The 27,109-nt window shown below is 33.0% G+C and overlaps 1 protein-coding gene across 2 annotated transcripts; it reads right to left on the bottom strand.

Annotated features, from left to right (window-relative positions):
• Positions 1 to 26,088, bottom strand: LOC131841447 (deubiquitinase DESI2). Of its 2 annotated transcripts, XM_059189767.1 has the most exons (9): positions 25,887 to 26,088; positions 25,242 to 25,409; positions 10,337 to 10,464; positions 9,708 to 9,860; positions 8,850 to 8,939; positions 7,135 to 7,186; positions 5,502 to 5,590; positions 4,843 to 4,938; positions 1 to 1,045 (listed from the first exon to the last, which is right to left on the bottom strand). In XM_059189767.1, the coding sequence occupies exons 2-8, from the start codon at positions 25,377 to 25,379 to the stop codon at positions 4,851 to 4,853; spliced, it is 738 nt and encodes a 245-aa protein (XP_059045750.1). In that variant the 5' UTR covers positions 25,380 to 25,409; positions 25,887 to 26,088; the 3' UTR covers positions 1 to 1,045; positions 4,843 to 4,850. The 2 variants fall into 2 exon arrangements, with proteins under 2 accessions (XP_059045750.1, XP_059045751.1); XM_059189768.1 differs by lacking the exon at positions 25,242 to 25,409.
• Positions 26,089 to 27,109: the final 1,021 nt, after the last annotated feature.

The raw sequence follows: 27,109 nt of genomic DNA, 5'->3' as shown, positions 1-27,109 counted from the left end.
TTTCTAATACGGGTCATTAGCAGCCTGAATTAAATAAATAAAACATTAATAATAGAAAATATACCAAATCTTAAATTTTACAACTAATTCATACTTTCATTTCAATTTTCCAAGTACTATCAACATTTTGCTATAATAATAAAAAAATTCAATTCATAAATGAGATTTTCACTGTACCACATACTAGTAAGTCGACATTAATAATATTATTAATGCATCTTTATCTGCGGATATTAAAATTAAATTTTCAATATGTTTACAAATTTATTAATGTATTTACAAGACTGGTTTATACTAACGATAACATTTAATAAGAGAATCACAACGGACGGACGCCTAGAACTACGTATTACGAAATGTATTTAATTATAGAGATGCATCTTTACAAAGTATAAAATGAAGTCGCTTTTGCTGTCTGTTCGCTTAGATCTTTTAAAGTACGCAACCGCATATCCAACCCGCGACCATCGGAAGTAAGACGGTGTGTTAAACCGCTAGACCACCGAGGCCATCAAAATATAAATCTTTCAACATTCTTACCAAAAGAAGGACTGAAAATGTAGGTTCTATTATAATACCAGGTATTAGTAGCTGCTTAATTCATAAGAAGTCATAAGAACAAAATGCATGATGGCGTGCCTTACAGTTTTACTCTCGGTGTAAAACATTTTTTTTAAATAATTAACATGAAAATTTTAAAATTGGACCTCAATGTTAATAAAAGAACTTACATTCAAAGTAACGCATATTTCGCTTTCACACAATTTATTTTAACATTATAATTTAATTAATATAATAAATACACACAATTATTTTTTATAAAATGGGTAGAGCTTGTAAATGATTAAGAAATGTAGCATAAAGTACTTTATGTATTAAAAAAAGTACCGAAAACTCTTAATACATAGATAATGACTGTCGTAGATATAATAATAAAGTGACACGCTTATAATGTATCGACAATGCGCCAAACCTAACTTATTAGATCTAAGTATAGTTCGCACAACACTTCGTTCCCTTTATGTGCACAGTCGTAGCACGTCATCTGTAGAAAAACAAAAAGATATTAATAATATTAACAAAATGTATCTTGTCCGCTAGTCCATTGAGAATAAACATGCATTTATTTATTTATTTATTTATTTATTTATTTATTTATTTTTAAGGATTACCAACATAAGATACAGCAATAGAAAAATTGTTATCATTCTATACAATTCTAATGTTCTTAAACTAACTGTTCTCATAATTATAGGTAACCACAGCATGCTTTAAGTTACAAGATTATGTCACTACTATTACAATGTCAATAAAATTAATTAATAAATTAAATTTAAACTTGAATGCTCCTAACAATAATACAATAAAACATATGTGACAAGGAACGTCAACTTTTGAGCTTAGTTATGAACTCGGAGTGATTGTCAAAAAGAATATCAATTTCAGGTTTTTCCTCTGCAAAATCATTGTACAGGCGCGACAAACGGACGACAGGTGAAACACGACCCAAATTAGTTCTGCAAACTTTACTTTTGAATAAGTTGCAAGGATGACGTGGTATTCTTGTGGGTACATTAAAATTAATTTTATTTAGTAGGGGAGGACAATCTATGAGACCATTTACCAACTTGTACAGAAAAGACATGTCAAGGTAAGATCTACGCAAGGACAGTTGTTCAAGGAGAAAATGATTAGTTCTGTCTTTGTAAGTTTTAATATTGCTTGGTGTTTTGAAACGATATGACAAACTACGAACAAATTTTTTTTGTACTCTTTCTATTCTGTTTATGTGTACTTTGTAGGTAGGAGACCAAACCATGCTGCAATATTCCAACCTACTCCTCACATAGCTGTTATAAAGCAGAATAATAGTGGTTGGTTTTTTAAAACTTTTTGAGTTCCTTAAGATAAAACCCAGTGACTTGTTAGCTTCGGCCACAATTTTATCGATGTGATCAGAAAATCTTAGTTGGCCATCCATGAGAACACCAAGATCTTGTAATGTGGTGACTTCTTGTAGTTTGGTACCGTTTATAAAATAACCTGATTTGAAAGGTCTGTGTTTTCTGGTAAATTTAATATGGTAACATTTTGAAATATTGAGATACATTTTATTATCATTACACCACTTAGTAAGGCTAACAATATCATCCTGAAATTTTTCCATGTCCAAGCTATTTGCAACCGTCTTCACTAATTTAAAGTCATCAGCAAAAAGATAACCTGTACTGTGCTTAATATTATCTGTGATGTCATTTATAAAAACATTGAAAAATAAAGGTCCCAATATAGAGCCTTGGGGTATTCCTGAAGTTGCCGCAAAAGAGTAAGACTGCACACCATTGAACACGACTCTTGAGTAACGACTGTGAAGGTAAGATATACACCACCTGAGTAGGCTGCCAGTTATTCCAAACATATCCAATTTTTTAGCCAAAATTCTATGATTTACTTTATCGAAGGCTTTTGCAAAATCGGTGTAAACTACATCTACCTGAACATTTTGATCAACTGCTTCCTTAAGCTCTGAGATATATAGTGTAAGATTAGTGTTGACTGATCTTCTTGCCATAAATCCATGCTGGTTGAATATTATGTACTTTTGTATGTGAGAATACAAAACAGAATGAACCATTGTTTCGAATAATTTAGACATAGCCGACAGAAGTGATATTGGTCGGTAATTAGATATCACATCTTTCCTTCCATTCTTGTATATTGGTACTATATTAGCTGCCTTCCATTCACTGGGAAAAATCCCGGTTTGCAACGATTGATTGAAAATGATACTCAGCGGGAGAGCCACTGTGTGAGCACACCTCACTAGAAAGAGTGGGTGTATATTGTCTGGTCCTGCTCCCTTTTTAAAGTCAAGCTTCTTAAGTTTTTTAATAACTTCCTGAGGCGTCAGTAGAATATTACTTATTGTGTCATGTGTGTGGACTGTCATTGCAGAAGCATCCAATGATTTGTCACTGTGATCGTCATCCCATTCATACACGGTGGAAAAATGATTGGCAAACATGTCTGAAATCTGATTTGCATCAGAAGATGTGTTATTATTTAGGGTCATGGTATTTGGATATGATGAGCTATTTTTACGCAAACTTTTTATGTGTGACCAGAATTTTTTTGGATTATTTTTCAATTCATCTTCAATATTATTTATATATATATTATAGCATTTTTTTATTAATTTATTACAATCGTCTCTCAAATAATCGTATTCTATTTGATCCAGTGGATTTTTATATTTCTTAAATTTTCTATGGTATTTATTTTTTTGTTTTAGTAGATGTATTAGGTGAGGTGAAAACCAAATAGGATATGAACCATTGCGAATTTTTGCCATTGCGATCGCAACACCCGAGTTTTATTTTTGACTGAGACATAATAATATGTTTGTTATTATGAACGATGAATGTTATTGTTAGTCTTTAGGCACAATCGTTCATCAAGAACACGCAATATTTTGAAGAACAATGAAAAAAATTTAAATGAGCTGTGCCGAGGCTTGAACCACGGACGACAATGCCATGTATTCCAATCAATGGTGTACTTGCGGAATGTTCCAACAAGCTTATAGAATAACTTGTCGAATTTGTGTGTCTATATTGATTACAATGTTTTTGAATTGTTTAACGTTAATACTTTCACTTTTAACACTTCTTACTACCGTCACTTAAGTAATAAAAGTACATACCAAGTTTTAATTGTAAAATTCCTTTTTATTTTATTGATCAGGTTTATTTTTTGTCAGTTTTTAACACAATTACAGTAAAATGGGTCCACACATAAATATAAATTACTTTCACAGGTTTCAATCACTAATTAGTTTGAGTTTTTATGCATATAATATTGAGACTTGTCACTTCGTTAAAAGTTAATTTTAAATAAGTCCAAGGCTTAGATAACACTGTCACTAAGAATTTAGACTACTTTCTATAATTTTGACTAGTTGTAATTGGTCTTGACGATGTATATTTTTTTTAAAAAGCAAAAACATACGGAGCTAATGTTTACTGTGATAGCAGCGCCATCTGATTTGCATTTAGTGAAAAGTAGTTAATTTTAAATTACAAACAGCTATTTCAATTTTCTTTCTTAATCTTTATATATATGCAAGTATACGCTATTTATACGTACATATATTGCATTTATAATTATATATTATTTTTGACATTAATTCTTTAGTGTTAGATTGTTTATTTTACTTTTTTCCTAATTTATTATTTGCACTTCTGTGACCGACACACCATTCCCTTTGTCATGCTGTTTTTTTCCTGTCTTATGAGGACTGGAAGAGATCTCTTTTAGAGATAAGTCCTCTTTTATTAACAATACTTCTAATATGTAATTCAATTGTTGTATTTAAAAGTGCAAAACATAATATATAGAGTTTTACCATTTATATATAAAATTCTTGTCACAATGTTAGTTACCATACTCCTCTGAAACGGCTTGACCGACTTTTATGAAATTTTATATGCATGAATATAAATACTGAATGAGGTCTGAGAACCGGTTACTATCTATTTTTCATACTACTAGTGGTTGCGCTAAGGGTTGTCCACCCCTAACATTTTTTTTTACAATCTCAATTTTTTAATAACGATTTTAATTTATATGACACATCATTACATGGTATAAAATAAAGTCGCTGTCGCTGTCTGTCCCTATGTATGCTTAAATCTTTAAAAGTACGCAACGGATTTCGAAGCGATTTTTTTAATATATAGAGTGATTCAAGAGGAAGGTTTATATATACATATAATATATGTACACCGTGCGAAGCCGGGGCGAGTAGTTAGTATATATAGGTGTGTATAGATAAAATGTTACCGGGCGTGCTATTGCGGCGTGGTGGCCGCCTGCGGGGAGGAGGACCGCGAGTGTGCGGCCAGCGAGTGTTGCAGCGCGGCCGGCGTCAGCCATTCCCTGGCCCACAACACAACCCGCGTTACACAACTCACACCAACACCATACACCATACATATAGGATTATCCCATCTGGGATAACAGTCTTAAACCTACACCATATGCTTCCCAAATAAATTTAAAAAAAATCTGTAGTTTAATAACTATTTATTTTAAAAGAATTTGAACTGACGGTATATGTGACATATCATTGTTTATGATATGTGAAATCTATCATCAGTTCGTATTACAGAAGTTTCGTTCTCCGACTCTTGTCTGTAATAGAAGAGACAAGAGTCGGAGAACATCCTATCGTACTATTGTACCTCAAGATCGTTAATTTAATATAAGACCCACAACAAAATCTATGCATATATATATTTTACACCGACTCACCGGTGACGGAAACATAGAATACCAATATTAATAGAAGTATTAGGGACGCTTTCTGTTGCATATTGTCATTTATTAAGTAATAGGCTATGCATATAAATGTATTAACTTTTAAATGATACTTATTAACACCAAGTTTGTCTTTAAATGTAGTATTAATAATGTAAATATTAAATTATTATTTTACTCACTTGGGCAGGCAACGTTGCAGGAAGGGAACGCATGAGCTGACGTACGCCAGACGGTTCACCCACGCAGGGATGTCGCGCGAACACAGCGCCTGTACATAACGAAATAACGAATTATTTCGAGAACGCATTTCGAAACAAAACATGCGGTTTCAACCGCATGAAATTTATAGCCTACTACTGCACCCGCGACTTTGCCCGCGTATTATAGTGAACTTGTCTAAAAAATATTCAATAATCTAAACCAAAAAGGGTTTAATTGTTTTTCTTCTTTAAAAAATTACGTTTTTGCATCCAATCTTCATCCCCTATTTTATTTTACCCCCTTAAGATTAACAACAAACTGAATGTCATATTAACTTACATTTAATGAACAGTCTAAAAAATAAATTTCAAGCTTCTAGCTTTAAAAATACAATCTTTCATCCCCCTTTCAACCTCTTCCAACTCCTTTTTCGCATTAAAACGTAGCCGCATGAAATTTATAGCCCTTTGTATTATTCTGATGTATAAGGTATATTGTAGTAAAGTTTCATTAAAATCCATTCTAATCCATCCATCTAATTTATTATAGTAGTCATGTGTACTAATGAACCCATTCCTAGAAATGTACCATGTTAGGTCAACCTCCACGCAGATTCCTCTCGAAATCTATCGTAATTTCTAGTGAATCTGTCACGACAGGCTAACTGACTTGGCTTTATAGTTATATTATCATCCTTCACTGGTGCCCCGCCGCGTATACCCGTATAACGTTAGCGCAGAGGAGGGTTTTCTTTCTACCTTTCCATTATAAAAAAAAATGCCCAGATCGTTACAGGCAGCACGTGTTTCTATTATTCATTAACAAATGTTGACTCTCTGATACAGCATTGTGTCAACATTCCCACGCCGTCATTGCTTTAAATAATTACAACTTGTACAAACGCTACAAACTGACATTGATGATGATCAACGGAAATCATTTTAAAATACTTTATAAACGCTATTCCTTAGTGGGTAACTACCTCTACTTATAGACTTTTAAAGTCGTTATTTCGAATCTAACCGACAAAAAATACCTTGTATCAATTTATATTTCTGATGGAAAACACCGATTATAAACCTAATTAGAAAGATAGATAGACTATACTTTATATGTATATAATAACAGTAAAGAAAAGACAAATAATATATTAAAGAACACATGTAAGTATAATTACAATAAGTCGGCCTTATTCCTAAAAGCAATCATTTCAAGGCAACCAATTAATTCGAAATACGGAGGTAAATTCGTCTCATGGCACATTGCATTGAATATATTTATTTATTTAATAAAATTTTAATGCACAAATATAGATGCATATGGCGGACTTAACACCTTGAGGTAATATACAGTAGATAACCTATGTACAATAGTTTATCCGCCGTTCATTATATACTGGTAATTTCTTTACATGCTTTTTTATACTTTTGTTAATGACTATCACTGAATTTGATGAAACTTTACAGTAATATTACTGTAAAGTTTCATCAAATTAAGCTATATAGCTTATACATCAAATATCAAAATAACTATGTCAAGTATTGCATTCACCATAACACCGTAATACCATCTGATTATAGTCGTAAATGTAATTAAGTTCATAATAGTTACCAAACAAAACGCAGACGTGAAATGGTTGCAGTTGTTGTTCATAAGGTGATACCTGCAACAAAGGACATAACATTTAAGGTATTTATAATATGGGCCTAGTAGCCTGAAATAAATAAAACATATATAAATAAAAATAAAAATAATAATATACATAGAAAAAATGTTTGATGCTTAAAATTATGTAAAATTACAAATTACAGTTCTATAATTCTAACACAGTGGTTATAATCGATTGAGTCAAATTACTACCATCTTTAGCGACATCTCAAATCTTACTTCTTACTAATATTATAAACGCGAAAGTTTGTCAGTATGCATACGGATAGATGTTTGTTACTGTTTGACGCTAAAATTACTGAGCGGAATTTGATGAAACTTTACAGTAATAAATATAGCTTATACATCAGAATAACACATTGGCTTAAATTTCATGCGAGTGAAACCTCATGCACAGCTCGTAAGTAATATTTCGGTTCTAAGCAACGAAACGGATGCTCGAAAAGTATAGCAACAATCTTTAATTGAAATGTTGAATTTTTATTAGTAAATGTAAATTTTTTGTATATTATCAATAAATCCCATAAGTCAAAGTGAGGCAAATGTAGACTTGTTTCTAATTTAATCAGTTCATATTGGTTCTTTACTTTTATTAATCTCCATTCAAAAGAGCAATACACAAGTTCCTTGCTCGCTCTTGAAAGAATGTGACTATTCAAAAGAACTTGTACTGAGTTTATTTGAATAAAGATTATATCTATTTCAGTCATGGCTCTGATAATTTATTAACATAGCTTATATGTTGTTTACTAACATAATATGGTGGGGGGAAGGGGATTGTTAGTAATGTGGACTGATGATCCCATTGCTAGCAATGTACCATGTTAGATTGACCTCCACGCGGTACCCCCTGGAAACCAGTGTGACAAATTACTGGAGAATTTATCACGATGAGCTAACTGAGCTGACCTCATACTCATCTTATCATGCTCCACTGGTGCCCCGCCAGCGTAAACCGTTAGCGCAGGTGCAACATTCCATTATCATCAATAAAAAAAAAATATGGATGAAATCTAAAATAAATATATAAATAAAAAAAAAATACAATTCAAACTTGCAAATCGTATATTCTAAATGTCAGCTAGCAGATATTGCTTATTGTGATTGACAAGCGCGATAATATCGTGATAACGATAAACTGGGACCGCACAATCGTACAGTTCCGTTCTGTTGAACTATTTAATTAAACCGGCGTGTCTGGTACGTAGATAGCGTATAATATAATTATTGATTTATATTATTACTAACTGTTGTTGAGTTGACAAACGTTCATTAGTGATATTAATTACTAGCTCTGCCCACGACTTCGGCCGCGTTAAATAGTGATCCATGATCATAATTTAAATAACCAAATAAATAAAATATATTTAATAATCTAATCCAAAAGAAAAGTTTCTTTGTTCTAGCTTTTCCATACATACTTTCGACCCTATTTTATTTCACCCTTAATAATGTTACCCTTATACAAACTTTAAATGTCATGTTAATTTATTTTTAATGAACAGCCTAAAAAATAGGTTTCACGCTTCTAGCTTTAAAGCAACGATACATCCGTACAGCCTTTAATTTCCCCTTTCAACCCCGTAGTATTGTCATTATAACACCACATGGACGAAATTAGGATCGAATCGGTAAGTAAAAACATAAATGATACATACCTGTCACCGCGGAACTGCTTGCCGAGTTCGGCCACTAACCGCCGCACTTCCTCTTCGCTGAAATCTGTATAACCTATATGTACACTTTGCCTGTAATATAAATATATATTATTACATTATTGTAATATATATTCATTATAATATATGTGCGTAGAACGTATGAACAATAATAAAGGGACAAAGAAGGTTCAACTTGGTTGGGTAGGCAAAAACCGAGAAATCGACGCAAAAGTCGAGATGAGCATAATCATCGGAGAACTTTTTAATCAAATCTATGATTGAATAAAAAGCGCGCTTTTTTACACTACGCCGGTACACAGTACTATTTGTAATGAAATTATTAATATTATTAATAAGCAATATTTACTATAAGACATGCAAATTATATGAAAGTATTCGTTATTTTCAGATCATCTCGGACAGTGTAAAAATTATTAAACGACAGACTATTTTTCAGTTTGCGTTTAGAAGATAGTTGTACACTTTAATTGCCATACAGAATACATTTCTTTTATATAAATCTAATCGACGCATTGGAATATATAGTTTGTCATTAGGCGTTTAGACGCAGAAGCGTAGCGACGGATAGTAGGTACTGCCTTTCCAAAAAATTATAAGAATTAAAAAAGACTTAGCAATCAATACTAAGATAAATAATAATGTACTAAATAAATAATAAATATTGTTGAATTTTAAATTCAGCTTTTTTTTGTATTTAATTTTTTTTTATTTCCCATCAACTCGAGAATTTTCAATTTAATTTGAAAATAATATTGGGAGATTTTATCACATTAGTTAATGTCTTTGTATGAGGTTAATTTAGAATAGATACATAGCATCTACAGTATCCATGCTGACCTGAAGCGGAACTGTTCGCCGAGCTCCCGCTCGTCGCGCGGCGCGATCTCGAACACGCCGGTGAAGGCGTACGGGTGTCCGCCGTACGCCCACTCCGCGCCGTGCACCTGCACGCCGCTGTGGAACACGCCCACGCCCGCGCCCGCAGTGTACCTACCGTCCCACACACACACACACATATACAAACAGTTATTTAAATAATAAATTACAGTATAAAAAACGTTATATCTTTCCCGACGACCCCATAACGGCAGCAAATCTCCTACGGTTCCTCCCGTTCCGCCATTTCATTCCGTACCCACTACGTTTATACATACACACACGACACCGTCCTCGCTGGCGAAGATGACGACCTAAACCGCACCATACAGCGCAATCTACTGGGCGCCTGCGCGTGCCCAGGTGCTCCACACCGGCGCCCCTTCCAATTTCGGGGGATCGATTGGAGGAGCGACCGGGGGCGCAATCTAATTCACGGACGATCGAAATTACGTTCTGTTCGAAGTTCTGTTCCATTCTCTTAAATTATTTTATTTACATGATGTTTATTGTTATTTTTTTTGTGAATACTAATAGAATACCATGAAATATATATTTATTATTATTAAAAAAAAAAAAACAATACTCACCAGTTGGTCCAGTACATGTCGTATACATTGAGTACGACGGCCGCCTGTCCTGGCCGCGGCGCCGACTGCTCCGGCCGCCGGGACAGCAACGACATGCACGAGGGGAACATCGAGCAGATGCCGCACGACTGCAATGTGAACACATCCTTATAATACCACTACTACAGTGTGGACATCACCTCACAATACCACTTCAAACAATTTGAATACCGGCATGTAATACCACTACAAAGAGTGTGAACTCCGCCTTATAACGTCCTTAATAGAGTGTAAACACCGCCTTACAGTCTCACTACTGCAGTGTAAACACCGCTATACAATCAAATTAGTTCAACTTGACATTAATGATAGGTGTGTCAAAAACTTTGATTTAGTAAAAAAATAAAATTTGATAATATGAAATAATGATATCATCGTGTTATGGGTACTAGACATTTGACACAAATACATAGATATATATTTTTGGTAAATACCTAAATACGTACATATTATACATAGCAACGAAGACCGATACAAACAATCATACTCATGAATATAAAATGTTTGTGCCGTGAGAGGAATCGAACCCACGACCATCGGAAGTAAGGCGCTAAACCACAGGACCCCCGAAGCCGTCAAGATTAGAAACTAAAGGGTTTTATTTTAATTGATGTCTAGAACAATGTAATTACTCTAATTCTACACGTCACTTATCATTTACAAAGTTTTATATTGATATTTTTAGAAGAGTGCTTGAACTTGTCAATATTAGTTTAACGCTTGTTACGTCGTGAAACTCTTTTTCATTTATATTATTAGTATAAATTCAACAGGTTGTGGTAAATATATTTTAAATAAATATAGACAACCCAGGACAATTCACACAGCGCCATCTAGTACCAAACTAAGCAGAGCTACTATGTTTACTTGTCAACTGATAGACATACACACATGAATACATAAGCTTGTATTACGCGAAGATTGAACCCGTGCCAATCGCGAGTAAGGCAATGTGCTAACCGCTAAACCACCGAGGCCGTCCAGACCTTGAGTTATCGTGTTACAAACAGTACAAATACAAATGCACGAGAAAACGATTGCGTTCTTTTAATAAGCTATGACAATGGAATGGGATTGTTAATAATGTGGACTAATAACACCATTGCTAGCAATGTACCATGTCAGGATGACCTCCACGCGAGTAACCCGAGCAATCATCCATGATAAATTCCTGGTGAATTTGTCACGATGGGCTAACTGACCTGACTTCATGTTCATCTTATCATCCTCTACTGGTGCCCAGCCAGCATAAACTCTTAGCGCCATCGGGTGCACTATTCCATTAACATCCATTAAAAAAATCTAGGCTATCTATACGTGTTATTTTGTATGCAACTGTGTGAATAGTAAACAAACATGAACAGTGCTTATCACGTTATTATGTGGCGTCCATAGTAGTCCGTACATGGCCATTCTCCAGAATTGACTAAGGCGTCATGCCCCTAGAGTTCTAGACCCTACAATTATATCTTAGCCATGACTGAGAAGCAATGCCTCTTGACTGTAATTTCACTGCCATATCTCCAAACATCTTACAGCATTCATGCAGATGACTTCCTACAAAGTCTACCTTAAATATCACATAAAAAGTAAATATTTTAATAAGAAAAATCAATATCTCATATTTCTATTTTTAAAACAAAAAGCGTTATTTCTTGCTATCTACGTTTATAAGTACATATGATAGAGCAGTGTTTTTCAAACTTTTTTTTTTTCAATACATGATCCCATTGTGTCTAATAGAGCACTTCTTCAGCAAACCACAAACAAGGCAATATTGCCATATATTTTTTCAATCATAATCATAGCTTTCTGCTATTCTATACTTTTTTTGCTATTCATAGCTTTCTTCTTTCTGCTGGCTTATGTCGAAGGTTTAAAAAGTAACAATAAAATTGGTTAAACATGCAGTATAAAAGGTCTTCAGGGTCGCGAACCTACCACAATCAATAGTAGATTTTTTACATACCAATAAATAACTGTTTTTATCTTTTACCCATGCCCCCCGGGACATGATTCGTGGCGTCCCTAGGGTTCGCAACCCACAGTTTGAAAAACACTGCTAAAGCAATTTAAGTGCAAATATACGCCAAAATAAATAAAAAATATTCTAAAACTACCACTTACTCTACAATAGGACATGCCAATGTCTACAACATTAACTATATATACCTAATTGCAATTAATTTAAATATAGCGTCTTTATATTACATACAGTATGATATTATTACAGTTTAGTGTAGTAGGCATATATTTTGTAACTGTGTTATATTTAAATAAATGCTTTTATGCAATTATCAGTTCATAAACCAAACTAAGACATTATACATTTTGTTAGAATTAACAGTTTCCGCTAAGTAAGTCATTATTATTCTTAGGTCATTATATTTTCATAGAATATTCGCGTGTCCAACCTTGTAAGTGTTTGTATAATATATATATTATTTATTATGTTAATTACAACTTGAAGATTTTGCACGCAAACTTTTTCTACTTAGCTATAAGTACCAAACCAAAACTGTTACAATTGCAAACACATAAATAGATTTGCTTTGTATTATTTATAAAGTCTATTTTACACTAATATAATTATGTACGGGATTTTAATATATAACGCTATAAAAAGCATAGGGGACAAATGAGCTTACGGCCCACCCGATGGTGAGTGATTATTACCGCCGTCCTTGACCACCCAGGGCAGGCAACACCAAGGGAATCGCAAGTGCGTTGGCGGCCGGCCCAGAAAGTTAAGCTTTTTCTTTAAATTTTCAATATCGTATCGGTTCCGAAATACCGTTTCTATCAGGTGATACCAGAATGTGGTTGGGCACGGCAAATAGTCTTTAAAAAAAACGCACAGTGAAGGACCACCATTCATCCAGATGATCAGAATGGTATCCTAGTTATTAACTTTGTTTTTATATTAAGAACTTAATTTTTTTTCTAGAGTACCTTCGGAGTTGTTTTGCTGCTGAGCTCCCTGAAGACTTCTGGATGTAGTCGGAGCAATTGTCGCGAAAAACGAACACTTATACAATACATTTCATTTATTTTTATCCTTATTAATATTATAAAGATATTGTATATCAGAGAAGGAAACTTGTAATAACCGTTTTCTAAGGCGTCTGGTCATTGTGGTGGTCTATATATGGACAGACGGCGGTCGTTCTAAGACTCATTACATTATTATATATAGTATGTCTTCTTCTTTTTAAATGAACTATAAGCCCGTCACTGCTTCTAATAGGTGGTCACTTTTGTTATAGATCTTGATATGTTGATATTGAAGGCTATATCTTTGTTCTATCTTTCATAGTTTCCCCAGCGCAATAAATTTTTACACCTTGAGTTACATTATTACAGTTTTAGAAAAGATCCCAATTTTTTCAGTTAATAAATATAACCTATGTTACTTAGGGATAATGTAACATTCTAATAGTCTCCCCTCCGATCGATCTCCTTTCCACACTTCGATCGATCCCCTCTCCGATCTCTGTCTCTGATCGATCCCAACCGATTACAACGGCCTGGGGCGAGATTCGAATTCCTAGCGGTGTCCTCAGACTAGGTCGTATCTGTCAGGCGGAAGTTGGCTTTCAGCCGCTCCATAAGTCCTTCAGCGAGTTTGGAATACCATCTGCACTCGCCCTGAAGCTGTAAAGGCCAGCTGCAGCCAACAGCATTAGAGTAGTGTGAAAAAAACCGAAAAATTTAAAAAATGAGGATAAATTTCATTACGTTACCTCACTCTTCAACTAAAATACATTTTACAAAGTCAAACTGTATGGCGGTTGCATTACCTAAGTGAGACAGAACTTAGACCCAGTAGCTACAGAAACGACTTTCTACAAAGTCTACCTAAAGCTTACTAATCCTTACTAATATTATAAATGCCTAAGGGGTTAAAATAAAATTCATTTTTAAAGTCATTTTTAAATCTAGAACGTTGAAACTGTTTTCTTTGACTTTTTTGAGTTAGATAATTGAATATTTTTTTCTTTATTTTGTCAAGGTCACTATAACACGCAGACGAAGTCACGGGCACAGCTAGTAGTCAATAAAGTAATCATAAACGATGAAAATTTTCCATGCAACAGTGAACCATGAGACTTAAGCTCGTTAGGATTCTCCTCGCATAAAAATGATACATATTATTATGCGCAGGCAAATGTAACACAAACGAATAAACATTATTCACTTTCACTGGTTAAATGTACATGTATAATTAATCGTACAATAATTATTTTTAGGGTCAGGGCGAAGTAGAAATGCTCTACAAACTTTAATGAAAACGTTAGCAACCTGTTTTCAAGGTAATCCGTAATAACAGTGTGTTTGACTAACTACATGCTATATACTGGCCCTGATAATAGTACAATACTATATCTATAATGGTATGGAAAATACAATAATAATAAGAAATAAAGAATAATAATATTTCAAGACAATTCACGTAATGCCATCTCATCTAAGCTTATGTTTAACAGTGACCAGAGCTTATGTTATGGGTACGAGACGACTGATAAAACAAATCAAAAATTATTTATTCATATAGGACATTTTAGCGCGGGGATTATACGAGTAGCTATTAGAACATTCCTGTACATTTAATCATTCCCTAATTCTTAATAAAAATCAATATAAGCGAGAACTTGTTAGCATTCCATAGATTCACCGTGCGGGTATCGAATCCATGTCTACCACATACCAGGAGAGAAAGTTCTAGCAGATACCGAGATTTGTAACACAGGTGAAGGTTAAGTGGTCCTTTTCGATTCACATCAACACTATACTACAAGTGTTACTCTCCCTGCCACGGCAAATGTGATATAGACTTGTTAATGCAACTTAGTAAGTTCATACCATAATACAAAACATTTCTTTATATAATTGGGAAGGCAAACAACCTACTGTTAAGTGCAAACCACAGCCTAGTTACATGAACGAGCTATAGTAATCATAACAACCTGTATATACATAGCAAGCCATTGGCATTGTTGGGCCAATATGTACCCTATGGACATTTATTTAAAAAGATCTATGCTACAAGATATTATACAAATGTTAAAGGGAACCATATTTATTCTTGATGATGATTTTGCCATATATTTCTTTGGATCTGCACACTTACTATTATTATGATACAGGTATTCTTGTTATGGGTTTAAATAAATTATTTAATTCTTAATTGGAACTCTACGTCTTGCCTATAGATATATAAATATTCGATGATTTCTTTTTAAAAATCGAATGAATCTCATCTCTGCCAGTTATTAATTATTTGGATATCGCGGTGACAGATTGAATATGAGTATCCAGTAAGCCACAAAGAGAGATAAGTTAACAATCCAATACTGTTATCTATTTAGTTCAGTTCGTTTTTAGTTTTTTTTACCAATAAATCGCAAACAAGCTTACTGGCCACTTTATGGTGTTCCATATTCAAATTACTTTTTTTTTATTGATGATACTAATAATGTTGATTGGTGAAGGTCGTGAAGGCTGTGGACAGTGCTCCACTACCTTAAAACTGGGTAACTTGTTTCCTAGTTTTAAGCTAGTGAAGCACTGTTCGAACTATTAAACTGTAAAAGCATACAATAATTTATTTGTAGATTTAAAGGAATATGCTTTCCGTTTAAGCGTAAGAGTTTCAGTATCGCTACATTGTGTAAAATGATGTTGCTTCCGCTATTTGTTCGCTTAGATCTTTTAAAATGCGGATTTTAATGCAGTGTTTAGTAATAGCTAGAGAGATTCAAGAGGAAGGTTTAAAATTGAAATAAATTAATATAATGCTTAGGGAACAAAAATTATTACAGTTTAATTATTACTTTAATTATTACAAATTCGCAATCATTAATTATTACAAATTCAATTTCTATATATGTTTAAGCACTATTGTATTTTGACTATTATTATTAATAATAGTAAAAATATTTAATTTTCGTATCGAATGCATTGAGTGGTATAAAGGAGTAGGCAATGTAACAGACAGACTACAACAGCTCCTTTGTATTGTACTATAGGAGATAGTAATTGGTAGTAATTGTCTTAGCCATGTCATGACTGCGGGGTCAAGTATGTCGAATTCAATTTGGAAACACAGTTCATTAGCAATGATTTTATATGCCGGATTTTGTAAAACCGTATCAGTACCACGCATAGCCATCTAGTTCAAATGTAATCAAATCAAAATGTTGAATTGCAAAAAAATATACTAATTACATATATTATTTTATATCACCCAAAAGTTATTGTTCCAAATTATTTCAATTAGTTCTGACAAATATGTAAAAGATAAAAATTTACTAATATTATAAACGTGAAAGTTTGTCAGTATGGAATGGTTTAGGTTATGGATGTTTGTTACTCTTTCAACCAAAAGTTACTTAATGGATTTGATAAAACTTTACAGTAGTATAGCTTATACATCAGAATAATACATAGGAAAGATATTATGTAGATTGGGAGAAATAAATATAACTGACAGGTAAGTGTGGTGCAGACGAAGTTGTGCGGGGTGGCAAGTGGCCCATAGTATATAGATAAAAAAAGTTTTATTTTTCCAATTTTTACGTTATTTACAAAACTGTCCTGCAAAACTCCAGTCTGGGTTTGTCTGCAGGCTTATGTACGTGCACAATATTAAAAAGCGCAAAATTCAAAATTTTGTTAAAGAGCCACCATGCTTTTACGTCTGTTTTTATCAGTAAATTTCCGAAAACAAAATGGTAAAGTTAATACTCAGGAACCACTAATAGTTATAATATTATTTTAGTTTTGGATAGCTTTTTTACTCAATAAGGCAACGTGAAATCGCTATGACTAAAAGGAAGGGATCGTTAATGAAAAATATTATAAAAACGGAGTATCCCTAAGTGACGCAGACGAAACTACGCCGGATCAACTAATAATTCATAAATATAGAAAATGAGTGTATTGTTTTTAAAAACTGAAGATAAAGCAGATGTTGCGAGACCACGCACTACCGTACAACAGTCATACAATATTGAGAGTACATACATCTGTTATGTATGAACCCTCTCAACATTGTATCAAATAACAGGAAACAGGATTATATTTCACAAGGAAACATTGTCAAGAAATCTATCAGTAATAAAAAACAGACTGATAAAAATTCTGATACAATTTATGATGAGTAATTTTATTCTCACTATTGCACTGCATAATCAAGCGCATATCAAATGTTTTAATTCGGAACATAAAATTCTTCTAATATATATAAGTAATATATGTTCAGCATCAAAAAGTAGTAAAATGCATTCCATAATTTTTGGCCTTCATTTTCAAGTTCAAGAATTCGCAATCGTAGTTGCTGACTATACCTACTAGGTTTGATATCCTGCTTCTATTTTCCTCCCATTATAGAAACGCACGCGCAGCTTTTCCGCGCGATTTTTCCTCAACTCTTAAATGTACCTATATAAACTCTCGCTGCGAAACTCGTGAAAAATAATCACCCCTACGAAAATTGACAGGAAAAATTAGCACCGTATATGAATCCTTATTATTATAAAACAGTAAATCTATAATTACAAACTTCCTGTATAGAATTACTACCTTCTTAGGCGGTGTAGTTATTTTAATTTTCTTTTTCATTATAAATCATTCACATTATCACATAATTACAATTATTGTTCGGTGTCAAGTCACGGAACGATAAAACTGGCCGGTAACATTTTTACAACAACCACGCACAACATTATAGGTACAGACTACACGAACACACTACCAACACGCGTCAAGTTTACAATCACACTGTTTAGAACTCAGGTTTAGGAGCTTCAAACAAAAGACAGTTCTAATGAGTAATATTGACATTCTGCTCAGAGAGCCGTATAAGCGACAATAAAAATGATAAGATAATCCTTTACGAATTAACCAGTGATAACCCATTAATTCGACCATTCTGGGCGTCGTGTGAACGAAAGATAAGTAGCTAATATGTTTAGACAATTTGAAATAGAAGCAGATTGTAAATTAAATTATATTTTTTTTATTTATGTCCTTAATTTGACGACTCTGGAGAACATGCTTTTCTCCAGAGTCGTCAAATTAAGTACAGGTAGAGTCGTCATACTTTTAAGTATTGTTTACGACTTTACGTCATAAGAACATACATAGTTTCCGTTCATAAATTACATACAAATGCATTGAAATTATCATTACTAAGAGCTTAGAAGGCTAATGTAAGATTGTATAAGTGCATTATTTGCACAATAATTACGTATAGGTATATTTGTATAAAAAGTTACAGATACCACAAACATATGATTTCGAAGACAACCTTGACTTAAAATGACATTAGATAAACGAAATGATAAAAAAGCTATAAATAATGTATGATATAAATAAGAGATGAAAATATATTATTTGCGTACTTACAGCCCTTTTACTTTATGTTTTGGATGTTCACGTTTTATAATAGTTTAATGATTTAATTATTTATGTTCGTCAAGCCGAAGATTACAGCAGCTCACACATCAATGGTTGTCATAAATAGTCTTTTGTCTAAGTTTTCTTAAGGCAATAAACAATAAGAATACGAATTTCCTTTAAGTTTTAAAATTTCACCCAAGTTGTTGAGGGACGATATGTAAATATATATTTTATTGTGTTTTAAATATATATATTTATATATATATATATATTGGTTATAACAGCGTTTTTGTATGCGGTGTAATATATATTATACTATGTGTTTATCTAATCTTCAAGTTATGTCCCTTAAGATAGACTATAGATATATTCCAGACGAGATATGTACGCAGAAATAAACGAGTGCCAACGATCTCTACCAGTAAGTCTTTTATCACTATGACTTTCGTAATGTCTTTAAAATAAAGGTGTTTCAACATCGATATATAATTACATTAAGCGTTTGCAGAAGTAAAAATCCCTTGCTCTGGCTGTGGCATAACGGGACAAACTGCTATAAAAATATGTTTTAAAACAATTTAATTGTTGCATAAATATTTTAATGGTAACAGTACAACAGAAATGTAAACCGTTAGTATAAAATAGAAAATTCTGTAAATTTATTTGACTAAAATTTACATTTAAGCACTTTTGAATAATCATTAGGTTATTAACTTATTTTTTTAATCTACCGTTCATTCGGAAAGCTGTCTCATCATAAGAACGAGCAAGAAACTGTACAATAACATAATATATGAAGTATTTTGTTTAAAATTTTCATTATATCGCGTCATATCGCCTGCTGTAACCATTAATTTCACTGGAATATCTGACCCTACAAGCAAAATACGCCATTTTTTATAAACTTAGACAATTCACACAGCGCTATCTAGTCCCGAGCTAAGCAGAGCTTGTGTTATGGGTACTAGACAACTGATATAAAGACATAGATTTTTTTTTAAATACATACATAAAACACCTAGACAGCCACAAACAATCATACTGATGGATACAAATGTTTGTTCTGTGTTAAGAATTGAATCCGCGACCATAGGAAGTAAAAGGGCGCCATAAACCGAAGCCGCTTACAATGCAAGTTGCAGTTGAGCTAGGTAAGACTGAAATGCCCACGCAGATGATTTTCTACAAGTAGATATACCTCGTTTGATAGGGGAAAGGGGATTGTAGGTAATGTAGACTGATGATCTCATTGCTAGCAATGTACCATGTTAGGTTGACCTCCACGCGGTTCCCCTGGAAACCATCGTGATAAATTCTTGGTGAATTTGTCACTATGAGCTAACTGACCTGACCTCCTGCTCATCTTATCATCCTCCACTGGTGCCCCGCCAGCGTAAACCGATAGCGCAGGCGGGTGCACCATTCTATTATCATCCATAAAAAAACACCTCGTTTGATATGATGATGATTTATATATGATGAATGAAAAAGACAGAACAACTTATTAATAATTTGATAGGTATGAAGATATTAGATCACGAAGACAGATTATCCGACAAAGTCCGGTATTAACAATTTTATGATTATGATCCGTTTTTATCTTTGAAAACACTTTTATCAAACATGCAATGATCTGGCAGTTTCCGATGATCTCTATTGTTTGTTTTTAGAATATGATTACTATCGTACAATAATTAATTGGTTAACATTACACGATTATATTACAGATTATCCTGTTTCAATTAGGTACTAAAGGCGAGAAAATAACATCGTAAAATCGTAAAAACGTAATTAATTAATTAATTAATTTAATTTTTAATTCGGATTACATCCATATTGTGTTAGTAAAAACTTATAAAACTATGTTAGTAACTTATAATATACATATACGTAGATATATTTATTTCATATATCTTTGTCCACGTCCAGAAGCACTGGGTCCACAATGCAACGTTATCCAGTGCTTCTGGAGCGGACAATCATGTATATTCGCAACAGTTTTCAACTGTAGTTATACATATATATTATTATATACTGCAGATACAGTTATACATATACATAACTAGCTGTGCCCGCGGTTTCACCCACCTGAAATTTATAGCCTATAAGTTATTCTAATATATAAGCTATATTACTGTAGTTTCATCAAAATCCGTTCAGTAGTTTTTGCGTGAAAGAGTAACAAACATCCATCTATACTCACAAACTTTCACATTTATAATATTAATAATATAATATAATATATAATAATAATTTGAACAGCAGATGTATTCTGGTATCAATTTCTATCCAATCAATTTAAGTAGGGACTATCTTTTGAAATGAACTAAACCCAGTGCGCACAAATTTCGTAATAAAAAAATGACAATGTTTGTTCTATCCTTAATTATGAAGTATCCAATTAATAATAATAGAAATACCTCGGGAGAATTGACATGGCGTCATCTAGTTCCAAGAACTAAGCAGAGCCTGCCTCATGGGTACTTGACAACTGATATAAATACATGAAACAATTATATTTATAAATACAAATATTTCTATCGGGCGAGGAATTGAACCAGTGGAATCCAACCGTTGGAAGTAAAGTAGTGTGTGTAGTGTTAAACCGTTAGACCATCGACGTCGTTGAGAGGAATCGAATCCACAGACATCGGAAGTAAAGTGGTGTGCTAAAGCGCTAAGCCACGACTCGACCTCGGTCGTCGATTAATATAAATGGAATCAATACTTTACTAACGGATAATTCTAGAGTATGAAAAGAGACGCAATCGGATGTTATTGGATTGGAATTAGTTTCCAGAGTTGAACAGCAGATTGTGATTTTTTTCATATAGTCTAAACCTATATAATATTACTAGCTGACCCCGCAAATGTTGTTTCGCAAATTTCATAAAAATCGGTCAAGCCGTTTCGGAGAAGTATGGTAACTAACATTGTGACACGAGAGTTTTATATATACAGATTATATCTATACATACATACAAACCCATATTATATATACAATTCTCAGCACTAGCTATGGTTGACTGGTAGAAAATACCGCATATGTTAAGTATGTACTGTTACTTTTTGTACTGTGTGCATTAAAATTAAATAAAGCAAATAAATAAATATAATTACACCACAATAATATCGCCATTATTGTTTTTTTTAATGAAGAATGAATTTCTATATTTGCCTCTATGAACTCGCCGATACCACATAAATTCGCTTAGCCTATAATCGTTATGTATAAAAATTACGTGTCACATTTTGTCTGTGATGGACTCCTAAACTACTTAAGCGATTGCAAATTTGATTTGCACATTGTGTGCAATTTGATCCAACTTGAAATATAGGATAGCTTACGTCTCAATTTATAGTTGCAATATTAATTTATTGCGAATTATTTTTGTATATAAAACTGTTAGCCACAGCAACGCGTGGCAGGGTCTGCTAGTATACCATAGATTATTCATGTCACAGAAATGGCAAACAAGCTGTCCATCAAATTATTCAAATATTCAAAACAATTGCGATCGATTCATGAATTCTATATTGACATGTTAGTTTCATATTGCGTCATTATTGAAAGCAAATGACATTATAATTGATATAATTGACGGCCTCGATGGTCTAGTGATGTCCGCTTTACTTCCGATAGTCACGGATTCGATTCCTCGTAGGGAATCATTTGTATCCATGAGTATGATTGTTCGTATCAGTCTGGGTGTTTTCTATGTATATTATGTATGTATTTACAAAAAAAAAGTATATATGTATTTATATTAGTAGTCTAATTCCCATAGCTTCTGTAGCTTAGATAAACTTGGGACTAGATGGCGCTGTGTGAATTGTCCAAGGATATTATTATAATAACTAGCTGTCCCGGCAAACGTTGTTTTGCTTAAAATAAAAATAAAAAATTTAGGGGTGGACTACCCCTAACATTTAGGGGGATGAAAAATAGATGTTGACCGATTCTCAGACCTCCTCAATACGCTCACAAAATTTCATGAGAATCGGTCAAGCCGTTTCGGAGGAGTATGGGAACGAAAACTGTGACATGAAAATTATATGTATATATAAGATTTACACTTAATTGCGCTTTAAAATAAAACAAAGAGCGCGTAGCGTTTTCTATGTGGATTGTCGCATGTCTAATCTTTGGTAAATTGTATTTACTAAGAACAACTTTTATTGAAAAGAGCAACACGCAAGTTTATTGCTCGTTCTTCTCTCCACAACTCGTTCGTAACGCAGACTCATCACAAGTTAAACGTCAGAACGAGTTGTAGAATAATGAAATATGACTATTCAAAAGTGTTTATATTAAATTTATTGGAATAAAGATTATTTCTATTTCTAGTTAATTCTATTTAGATAATTCTTTATTAAAATAAACTTAAGTTTAAGCACTTATGAATAGTCATATTATTTTTTAAAATACACCACCCATTTGGAAAACTATGTCGTCACAAAAATAAATTTTAAATAATGTTGTAACTTTACACCTTAAAAAATGAAATATGTGAATACGGGTAGCCGTTACTATACACATGACCATAATACAGTTCACAACTATGGATAGACTAATAGCACTCCATGGGGGATGGAAGGGGATTGTTAGGAATGTGGACTCATGACCCCATTACTAGCAATGTACCATGTCAGATTAAAAAAACTGAAAACCATTGTGATAAATTCCTGGTGAATTAGTCACGGCTAACTAAGCTGACGTCAAGCTCATCTTATCATCCCCCACTGGTGCCCCGACAGCGTAAACCGTTAGCGGTGGCGGGTGCACCATTCCATTATCATACATAAAAAAAAAATAGCAGTCCATGGCTACGCCAAGGTGTTAATAAATTTTATATATATTAAGTAAGTAATTTTAACTATACTCCCCTACGTGGCAGGTTAATAATGTACAGTTGTAATCATTAAAAAAAATCTCAAATCGGTACAGTGGTTTCAGTCTATTTTTTCTCATAACAAAAGTCACTCTCCCAGAGAGAGAAAGGGAGAGAGCACTTTCTCCGTCTCTATATTCACAGTATTAATAAAGATAGATGTAGTTATCATCTATGTACACTAATCACTAATAATATAAAATGCGGTTATTTTTTATTTGTTTATTTATACTAAACATTACAAAGGATTTTTATAGAGTAATCACTATAATTTAGAGATTTTTCTAGAAGGTTTATATGCACATTGTAGTGGAGACAAGCTGTGAACTTCAAAGACTTGTATGCTGTGAGAGTAACATTGGCTGTATGTTCATTTCAATTATAAGAGATCCTGTGTCTCAACAATGTATAGCATAAAATGCCCGAGTAGCATGACTACTCATGCTACTTATATATAATAATAATAATGAGTCCAGGACAATTCACACAGCACCATCAAATCCCAACCAAGCAGAGCATGTGTTAGGGGTAATAGACTACTATAAAAACATACATAGAATACATAGAAAACACCAGACCAATAAAAACAATCATACTTATGAATACAAATGTTTGCATTGTGAAAAAAGTAACCCGCAACCATTGAAGGAAGGTGGTGTACTAAACGGCTAAACCACAGAGACTGTCAATATGTATAAGAATATGTATAGCTTATAAATTATAATTGATATCTGTGATTCATCATGGGAAGTTTGCACCTCGGCATAAGGAAGAACACTACTGTATGAACAATGAGTGATTAGAATTACTAAGTGAGCTACTTGATAGTGAGTTATTGGTAGTTTCGAAGGCTATTTTTAAAATGTGGGTATAGTTAAACTACCTAAACATAATGTTGATAAGACGATATCAATTGAAGTCGAGATTACTGACAATTTTGATATACAAATATGATTTGAGGGTTACTATGCTGTGCTTACCATACTTACTTAAGTCCCTAATCTAGTAATACTAAGTAAACAATAACAGTAATAATGCCATCCTATTTTATGTAAAAAGTAATGATATATGAATGTATGTATATATGTACTCAATACTTTTTTTAATGCAGAATCTCAATGATATTTTTTTTAAATGGTAGTGTACTTTTTTGCATAAGCAGTTATTTAAATTTTTTTTAATATTAATAATGGTAATAATTAAATTTAATACTAATTGAGATCAATAGTTTTCTCAATGTGATTGATAGGAAGACTGGTGAGGTTTTCTAATTTAGTATACAGACAGTGTAATTTTGATTGAATTGAATTAGAATTCAATTAGCAAATGTGATAGAAAAATGATAATTAACTTATATTGGTAATAAGACATGTCTTATTAAATTCAAATAACACAAACTACATACTTAAAACTGTGTTTCTTTACTGCTGTACAAAAATAAAATCAACATATAACACAACATTTGTACACTGTACAATATATGAACTAAAAAGTAACAACACATTGTGCACAACATGAACAAAGTGCACTTAAACGAAGGTGTGCTAACTACAATAATATGTAAGTCTTACTAAGTTACGAGTATCATAGGGCTCCTCCTGGGAGACAATTGGGGGCACAATGAGAGGATCTCTGTCCCCCGTGTCCCCGAGGCGGCTCTCCGACACCCTCCGTTCAGTACGAATTCGGCACGCGTCACATCTCTTCATTTCTTTCTATACATACTTCTCGACTGTGGACTGTGAATACATCCTTATGTAGACACATAAATCCACTTATATTTATTTACCAATTTCAAATACTATTGCACATTTGACTTATTCGTAATTTAGGCACTAGAATAAATAAATAATCTACCCACTTTAATGTTGTTACAAATAAATAATATACTCAAAGTCCAAGTGAGGTTGATCCAATATAGAAATTAAATTAATAATTATCTAATGAACAAAGACTTGTATAGTACTAAAAAACTACACCCATTAATAGAAATGGGATAATCTCCACTAAGAAATAATAAACAATAGGCACCTAATATTGGACTATCAAACAAGCATAAAGGATTCATTGTATGCAAATGAAATTGTTAACCATTAGCGAAAATAATGGCGCGAAGTATTCAAGAACAACACTCGCATTCTGAGAGACCATATGACCTAAAGTGATTAAAATAAAGATTAGTAATATACCTAAATATTTTTTTTATTTTTACTTACCACTAATAACTGCCTCCTGTAATATGCGATCGTATTCCATAGAAATTACGACTCCCTTTAGATTGTCAGTTCCGTCATCTCAACAACATTGATGAAATCTTTATATTCAGAACTATATTAAATGAAAAAGAACAAGAAAACTATTTTAAAATACGAAAATGAACACAATAAACGTAAACGTGCTTAGTTTATTTTTGACAAATTTGACATTTACAATTTTTTAGGTATTTCATAGACAAAAGTTACTAGAAACTAGAACTGAACCAAAAGAAAGATAAATACACTTAAAAAACTGCCGGCTACATTATGGTATATTTACACGTCAACGTCAGCACGTCATTAATTCGTGGTGTTCAAGTGTTGCTACTTAGCATCATTACAATAGATGTAGTTGTATTTGATATTTATTAGCACAAATTAAAAATAATGAATATTATTACATTAGATTTAATTGGATGCGAGCAGCGCAGGACCGATCGTCGTGTAGATCTTTTAGGGAGGCCTTTGTTCAGCAGTGGACGTCTTCCGGCTGAGGTGATGACGATGAAATTTAAATGGTATTTAAAAAAATACCTTATCTGTTATTAGGTATCAAGATTTGAGTAAAAATACTGCAAGAGAACCCCAATTGAAGAGAATAACTAATTAAGATATTGTTAGATCTATAAAATTATCATGTACAAACATTCGAACTTCTAAAATGGGTAAGACAACTAAGACAATTATATTACAAAGCGTATTGACGTGAGTTGCGATTCCGAAGATGGGATTGAGAAGCAAGACCCCCCGAAAACCTTAAGCCTCGTAGACCCTATGTATCATAACTTTAAAGACCATTTTACTACTTACTAAGAAAATTATATTAACAGACAACTTAATTTGTCTAGTGCACACTAGATGGTGTTGTAGAAAAATGTAATGATGCATACAATTTAATCTTGCTTTTATAGATCTACACTTTGTACAACGCCTCTAGTAAGCAGTAGACCTGCTAAAATATATTACTTGATTAAGAACTAAAATGAACTTTAATGTCTTACCGCATAAGATCTATTTTTGTCAAAAATAAATTTTAAGTTTCGCTTAACCCACACTGGGAACTGCAGCTGACTAGGATTCATAATACAACTATTTTAATCATTTTAGAAGATTTGAAAATGATTGTCAAAATTAGACTCTGGGACTAGTATTTTTGCAAATAATTCCTTTTGGCATCTTTACAT

The sequence above is a fragment of the Achroia grisella genome, unplaced genomic scaffold (assembly GCF_030625045.1).
Source record: "Achroia grisella isolate CSIRO2021 unplaced genomic scaffold, CSIRO_AGI_Agris_v1 utg170, whole genome shotgun sequence".
NCBI classification, from domain to species: Eukaryota; Metazoa; Arthropoda; class Insecta; order Lepidoptera; family Pyralidae; genus Achroia; species Achroia grisella.
The sequence above is the reverse complement of the archived record's forward strand: the minus strand, read 5'-3'. Positions and strand labels throughout refer to the sequence as shown.